This window comes from Orbicella faveolata, unplaced genomic scaffold (genome assembly GCF_042242905.1).
Source record: "Orbicella faveolata isolate gen_17 unplaced genomic scaffold, um_ofav_v1 contig_3, whole genome shotgun sequence".
In the NCBI taxonomy this organism is placed as follows: Eukaryota; Metazoa; Cnidaria; class Anthozoa; order Scleractinia; family Merulinidae; genus Orbicella; species Orbicella faveolata.
Window position 1 is genome coordinate 16,584,581 of NW_028301558.1, and position 8,100 is coordinate 16,592,680.

The 8,100-nt window shown below is 37.0% G+C and overlaps 1 protein-coding gene across 1 annotated transcript; it reads right to left on the reverse strand.

Annotated features, from left to right (window-relative positions):
• Positions 1-494: 494 nt before the first annotated feature.
• Positions 495-7,992, reverse strand: LOC110060256 (malonyl-CoA-acyl carrier protein transacylase, mitochondrial-like). Its single transcript, XM_020767014.2, has 5 exons — positions 7,681-7,992; positions 6,299-6,404; positions 4,730-4,983; positions 3,895-4,073; positions 495-1,779 (listed from the first exon to the last, which is right to left on the reverse strand). The coding sequence occupies exons 1-5, from the start codon at positions 7,990-7,992 to the stop codon at positions 1,602-1,604; spliced, it is 1,029 nt and encodes a 342-aa protein (XP_020622673.2). The 3' UTR covers positions 495-1,601.
• Between the last annotated feature and the right edge of the window lie 108 nt (positions 7,993-8,100).

An 8,100-nucleotide genomic window follows, 5' to 3' on the forward strand; every position in this document is an offset into this window, starting at 1 on the left:
CTGAAACATGGACTTGACTTGCCAATAGCTGCTAGGAAGTGAGTTGAACACACATGGACACTCAGGGAGGGTTGAAAATCACCATCCAGTCTTGTAACTTGGAATTCATGGCAGATATGTTTGCAAAATAAAAATTCTTAATCTGGATTGACCCTAATTATCAAATTCTCACATGATCTTGGATAAAATTTTGCAATACTATCTCAGCAAAAATTTGACCAAGTGTCCCAGAGTCTTCTGTCTCCCAAAGGATGTGATGTGATTTTATAATAGGCTATGGATTGCCCTTACAATTTCCCTGTACACTTTGATATACCTGGGTGGTAAAAGGCACTAGTAAGTGTCGTGCCAGGCTTTTAAGAGGGACTGCTTGATTTTATGTCTAAACACTGACTGAAAAGCCAGGGCACATGCATGATGAGTTTCAAGTTGTTTCCATTGGGGCTAAAATGACTACACCCTTGACCCTCATAATGAAAAAGCTGTTCTGCCTATTTTCATACACGGAGGTTTAATTTCTGACCCTCCATTTCTCGACTTTATTCTGTCCAAGAGGAACTGGCTAACAATGGCCAGTAACAGAACCTAACTCTGTTCTTACATTGCTAATTAAAAATAAAATTATAGTACTTCAGGTGAACTACTGTCCCTCTTGAGCAAGAAAAGTCACATCTTTGCACTGAGAGCTTTTACAATACCCCTTTTGAACACTTTATTCTGGATTTGTCACTGATAAGCAAAATGTGATAATGCACTTAAATAATTTAAACCTTCAAATTATTCTTTCATTTGTTTGAACATTTTGTAAATATTGATTTTGGTGATCCCTGGTAAGATGAAAAAGTTTCCTCTACAGGAAGATTTGTCAAAGATTTTGTTGGCAGCTAAATGCTGTAAAGTATAAAACAGGAAAGAATTACAAGATAAATACAGAGAAGAAACTAATGTTTACCAGAGTATACATTTTTGAAAGCTGATTGCATTTTACGATATTTACTACTAACAGCTGAACGCCACCAATACCAATGCAAGCTCTGACAGGACTGGCCCTTTGTCCATATCATTGAGGCAGAGTTCGGTTTAATTTCTTCCGAGTCAAGTGAACTCTCCATAACAATCACATATCACAAATAATTGGCAGTAGCATTTGAGCATGCTTTAAATTGTTGTATGTTCTCCTGAAGGCTTCTACAAAGCAGTGGTTGTGAAAGAATTCCACATCTTAGATCACCCATCAGTGAAGATAATCTCAGTTGGTAAATAGTAGTAAGTATTGGCTTTCCCGCTAGTCTTTTGCACTGTGGTTCTCCACCTTTGTTGATATGGCCATGGAAAATTAATATTGCCTTGCCCAGTTCAGCCTTGATATCGTCATCTAGAACTTGACATAGATCTCCAAATTATCCGTCTTCAGTTTAAGTTAACATAGTCTGCTTGTACCAAAGCTTGATGTCCTGTTCTCTCCTTTTTTTTTTAAGCTTGATGTAATCAACCAAACTTAGGTGTTCCAGAGTGAAGGAGATGCATGTATATCTTCTCTCCTGTAAGGCACAAGGTGTAAATTCAAAATTTTACCATCCTGAGTTTTGAAGAATGTTGTGTCATGTCTCAAGGTTTGTGAAATTATCCAGCAGTGTTCTGTCAATGCGGTAAATCATAGCTCTTAACTGTCTTCCAGGTCCCACTTCGTAGATTTTGCTATTTGCTGTCCTTCCTTTGAATATGTTTTGCATTGTTTTCATCCAGTTAACAGGCTCTACCAACTGTCTTACCAGCAAGCTGCGAGAGATAAATTAAAAACAAATATTAATTATCCAACTGCACTCAGGAAAGATCATATACACACAACTTAAGCAATTGTGAAATTTAATTGACCAGTAGAGCACTGCAACGGTATTGCAGAGGTCATTGGTTCGAATCCCGTTAAAGCCTGAATCTTTTCACGCTTAAATTTCACAACTGCCAAAGTTGTGTGTAATAACTGCAATGATCAATCATGTCTTAATAGCTATATCTATCACTGAAAAAGTACATCTGATATACTGGGAAAGTTTGTAATTTGAGTTACAACAAATTTTTAACTGATGGACCAATTATCATAAAACCACAAACCCTGTATCACAAAACCTCAAAATGCTTTGGCGTTGACATGCATGCTTGACTCACCATGTGGAACCCTAAAAATATTGTCCTTCAACATTCGAAAAACCGCAGCAATACACAAGAAAATTAGCAAAAGAGATTCAGTTCTAGGGGTTAAAGTATACAAGAATACCATGCAACAATCGCATTGTCACAAATGATCGACCTTTCATAGTTATTTTAAGCTTCTTTGTTTTTGATTTCATGCTTGGTGTATGCTGAAATGTATTCAGGTCATGGGAGCTTACAAAAATGCAAATTCAAAGCAAACAATAAATGAATGGCTGTTTATAATTATTATAAACAGCCATTCATTGGAGAAGTTATTTGTGGCTTTTTGTTTCTGTAAATTCTTATGCTGTTCTGATGACAGGGACCTTCAATCTTTCCAAAAACAACCTGCAAAAGTTCAAAGGGCACTCCTTTTAGCAGCGCAGTGAACTTAATTAGACAATTTAATAAACTGATGGTGCAGGAACTGAGATTTATTCAATTCTTGGCTTGGCTTAACTGTTTTCAAATTTGACAAGCAATATCATCGCATTCTAATTTCAGATAAGTCGAAGAACAAGATGTTCTTTGAGTGGCCCTTGTATTTGCTTTGATTTGAATTTTAAATGATCACATCATTGGATTTATTCCAAGTCAACACAAAACTATATAGTAAACAGTTTAAATTGTCATTGTATTTGGATGAATATTTTGTGTAGGTTTATTTAACTCAAACCTAACGGTATCCAAAACCAATATGTGACTGAAGAGGTTTGATAACAGGCAACCAAAATATATTTTATATTGCGGTATGTTTGATGTTTTGGCCAAACTTTTACAATCTATAGAGTACAGGTCTAGGGCATAACTTATTCTTCTTATTTTAGCTTTTTGGAAACCTTCCTGGTGTCCTGGGTAATTATTTAGCTTCACTGAAAAGTGATAAATCAATTAAAAAAAAGAAAAACATGGTTAACACTTTGGTGTCGCAGATAACCTATAACTAGTTACCACAAAGCAACTTGTTTGGAGAATTCTATTTTAGACATTTTGATTATTCAATTGCCAGCATTAACGATCTTAGTATAGTGATTTTCAAATAATTAATATTCTATTGTTCATGTGCAATAAATGCCTATCCTGGTTTTCAATCTGCAATTTACAGTGATTTAATGTCACAAAAATTAACACAACATTTGCCCCCTGCCAAACCTGCCCAAATTGTCTCTCAGTGCTGTAATATACATCTGGGTGGAGGGAATAGACAGGAAATGAATATCTTGTCAGAGACAAGAGTCAAGCATTCACCCTTTACACTACCAGTCAATGTTCAGAGACAAGAGTCAAGCATTCACCCTTTACACTACTAGTCAATGTTCAGCCCAGAGTTTCGAAGTTTAAGTCAACACTTGGTTATAGCTGCAAATTTGTAACATGAATGGGGTTAGGAGGGTGGTGGAACTATTGAATACTTCCAGGAACTATGAAGGAAGAGTCAATGGACTAACCAGCTGGACAATATACCATTTTATAGTTCTGTCATGAAATGTAACAGAACCTCTGTGTGAAAGCGAGGTTTGGGTTGGGCTTGTGATGATGGAGATTAAAACTACATGTACTTATCATGAGAATAATCTACATTAATTCACAAGTGGCAAGGTTTGTATCGCAACTAAATCAACTCCAGCCTTGCTTATGTTCAAAGGCATGATAATCAAGCACAAAACTGTTAAATGGAGTTTTGTCGTTGATTAAGTCTACCTTTTTATCTGATCAGGGTTATTGAAGGGTTGACAGCTTGTTCCAGAGTACACAGTACATCGAGGTGTTTGTATGTTTACAGACTCCAACACTCTTGTGAGAGGTTCTTGTGCAGGCTCCATCAGTTTTGTATGAAATGCACCACTAACAGGAATGAAGTGAGCTCTCTTGATTCCATGCTGTAAGGTGAAAATGAAAGGGATTCTTCATTAAAATTTGATAGAAAGGGTAATAATCTCTGCAAGGCTGATTAAAATTAAGGATTATGTCATATAGTTCAAAAAAGAAAATACTTAATAAGATGAATCCATGGTTTAAAAACGTAAAGAGATGTTTCGATTGAAAACATTTGTAAACTCAATCAAGTCAAATTTGATGGTTATATAAAATAAGTAGTTTCCAAGTGCTTCTTGTCCAGAAAAAGCTTCTTAATATCACTAGAGCATGATGAATCATATAAAAGCAAAAATACTGAGGATATCATAAAATCCGGAAGTTAGATCTTTTTCTCAAATCAAACATCAAAACTTCAGTACTGCTCTTCAGATGTGGAATAAAGAGAACCACCTTGGATTATTGCAAAAAACAAACAAGCAGAAACTGGAGATCTTTTATATAAGAGCTGACAGCTCACTCGGACTGCTAAATATCTGGTAGCCACTATGACTCACAAATGAGCACACACAGAACTGAGGATCAAGGGTCAAGTGAGTGGCTCAAATCTTCCTCAGGGGGTAATGATACTTCAGTGAGGTGATGTAATTGAGAGAGAGATTAGTTGGGGGGGGGGGGGGGGGGATGAAGCCTTTAAGGGTCAGAGAGACCTAAGACGCACCTTAGCTTTTCCATACTCCAGGATGTACTGCACAGATGACTTGTCACCTCCCAATACCCAGCCCCCTGGGAAAAGATAATTAGCTACACAAGCTACTGGCTCTTGTGTACCTCTGCTATAGGACCATTCTTTGGCATTATCACATAGCAACTGAACATCCAGGTCTGCATGGCCCATGATTGACACCAGCCCACTCGGAACTTGATCTGAAGCTTCCTGCATAGCCTCTGCACGGATTTTAACCACTTTGAGACCTGATTAGAACAAAGAAGATGGTGTGGTTTCAGAAACTATCCATAACAACTCCAATGAATTTTTTTGGAAATTCAAAAGGGAAGGGAGGTCTCAAAAGCCAAAATTGTTAAAGGAAATTATGAACCAAAACTGTGATTTTCTGGATTACTCACTGAAAGTTTACCCTACAGTGTGTAAAACTTTGACATAAAGAATCTGTTTCAAAACAGAGGTCCTTAATTATATATCCAAGACATTGTTGATTATTCTTTGAATTATCTTAATTTTCCTTTTTCACAATGAATTTTTTGCATGGATATAACATTTTTGCGATAGCTAACTCTTTAACTTTCCTTACCATTTTGCATTACAATGTCCAGCATCTATGATTAACAGATTGATTTTTTTTTAATTCCAGGGTGGTTTTGATTTAAATCAATGTAGACTCATGCTGGAACCATTTTTTTTAAAATAATAAATGAAAAGAAGAAAAGAAACTGTTGGGATATCACTGACAGTTGGAGAAATCTATATGAAGTATTACAATCAACTATTGATTCAAAATTTCAGTCACCAGTAAACGATCATTTTCAACTTGAAGCTTAAAAGAAACAGATATTACATTCAAAGCATTTTGGTCATGAAACCCTCTTGAATCATCTATGCAGGATTGTCTGCAGAATTACAGCAGGGCCCCTATTAAGCGGCCACTCCTAAGGAAATGGGGAGTGGCTGCAGCCAGTTAGTAAGGGTTCATCAGGAATTAGCATGAGGCTTAGTAGGAATAGCAATTTATTCAAATACAAACATGCTTCAAGGCTTGTGCTGCTGCTCATACATTTAAGGCCTATCACTGTTTTCCTGATGCACCTGTCTTCAGAGACAACAATTTCAGGTGCTCTACACCGAGATCAGTGTACCTCAAGTATTTTGTCCCAACTGGTTGATTGCTTAGTGAACATGGAATCACATCAAGACAGTCATAATTAAAGTGTGCTTAAAAGTTTTTATCTGTTTTGACTTTCTTTTTCGGACTCTTTCCTGTCATCACCTTTTTCAAAGCAAAGCCAAACTATGGGCATTAAATTTTAGGTGGCCGCTTAATAGGGGTAAAGACAATTTTATGGACAACCCTCATCAGGACGACCAATAGGGTGGTCATGGGTGCTTAACAGAGGTGGCCAGTTAATAAGGGTTATATTAACAGCACAGTATTTTACTGATAACAATTTCTGGACTTTGATAACTGGCCACTTATTAAGGGGTGGTGCTTAAAAAGTAGCCGCTTAATAGAAGTTGGACTGTAATCAATATCAATGATCATGAAAGCCCTACCATCTTCAAATGAAAGAGCTCCAGAAAATATCAAGGCTGATAACTCTCCAACACTAAAGCCAGCAGTAACTGTTTGCACGTCAAGGTTATCTGGCCAATCAAGGACCTGTATCAGGTGTGTGAAAAATCATTTATCAATTAGGCTGCACTGTTGCAGAAATAAACTTATTAACTATTTTTTTCTTACACTGATAATTATGACTTTCTGAAAAAATGGTCATTTCCTTTCACATGGTGACCACCCCAAAATAGGTGACAACCTGATTTTACTGTAAAAAAAAAAATAACCACTTAGCCACTGTATAAGAGTTATCTGTGTTTAACCCTTAACATGATCTGATAGCTCTTTAACAACAGAACAACAGCTGAATTATATACTTTGGGATATCGCTGTTGAAGAAGAAAGTGTACTTCAAGTGGATATTTTTGTATATAATAAGCTTATAATTATCAAGGCTTTGTTTTCGAAAATACTTGCAAAATACTCATTAAAAGCCATGTTTCCACAACTCTACAGAAACACATAATTATATTATACAGTGGATGCACTCGTAAGCGAACACCCTCGGGATGCGAAAAAGCTGTCTGTAACTAGAGCTGACCACTTACAAGAATAATTCTGCAGCTGCCAATGGGAGCTTGCCCAGCTTACAATAAACATTGGGAGTGCAGAAATACCAACAAATTTGTTTTGTCTAATTTTATTTTGTGTTAATTATTGCTGCTTGTGTAATGCCACGATAATAGTGATCACTGCCTGTGCATAGTACTGTATATTGCAGTACTAAGACTGGCCCTTTGTCATTAAAGAACAAACCATACTTGCAGCCAGCATTAACATAAGCATTAACAGTCCCACTGCAACAAAAAGCAGTGATACAGTTTACAAATGCTTATAAGAATCTCTCAAATTCAGGCCCAATTCCTTTCAAGTGTCCGTTTACGGGACTTAAAATGAATGACCTCTATCTGTAGATCTACAACTCTTGCCAGACCACATTTGATAATCAACAAATTAATAGACCCTATGTTACTGTGCATCTGTTCAGTAATAGATTGCAGAAGACGTCAAAAATGTGGTACGAGAAAAAGTGGGACACAAGGCGATAGCTAGCCGAGTGTATCAAAATGTTCTTTCCACATATTGACGTCCACTGTGTCAGTGATCTATTACAGAACAGATGTAGGGCAACAAGGAAGGTACATGTCCTATTTGTTTTACATGTATATAATAGACACGTTGATGTTACTAAGCATCTGTACCCCAATAGATCATAAGTAAAAACCAGTCAAAGTGTGAGAATAATACAATGTTTTATGGCTAATTTCACTCTTTCATTGCATTTCTCATTTCATCACTTTTTAGCGGGAAAAATGTATACCTTGGCACCATTGACCTTTTGTTCCTGAAGAGCTGCAAGAGAGGCCACAACAATTGCAGGTTGACAGTTCACCGTCTTATTCAACTGTTCCACGGGCCCATTCAAGCATAAGCTCAGTAAATCGTAACCCAAAATCTTGCTAGCGTTCTCAAAAAGCTGCAATACCTTACTCTGTGTTACTAAGCATTTGCACATTCCAACAGACTGCGCTCCTTGCCCCGGAAAGAAAAAACAAGAGCTTGAACTCCATCGGGAATGTCCATGAAATTTGTTGACAAAGATAAGCCGGGAGAATAACGTTCGCGTTAGCATATTCTTGTCAAATGGGTTCGTCGGAAAAGGTACATTATGGTACAAGTTGACTGGAAGTCGCCATTTTGTTGGTTGAGTCGGTTAAGCCCTTGTCGTGTCAGCAGTAAA

Excerpts from the sequence above, each read along its gene's own strand:
- LOC110060256 (XM_020767014.2), bottom strand. The coding sequence starts at position 7,992 with ATGCTAACGCGAACGTTATTCTCCCGGCTTATCTTTGTCAACAAATTT. Across the intron at positions 6,405-7,680 it reads AAAAGGTCAATGGTGCCAAG|GTCCTTGATTGGCCAGATAA; the intron begins GTATACATTTTT and ends CACCTGATACAG. Across the intron at positions 1,780-3,894 it reads AACCCTGATCAGATAAAAAG|CTTGCTGGTAAGACAGTTGG; the intron begins GTAGACTTAATC and ends TATCTCTCGCAG.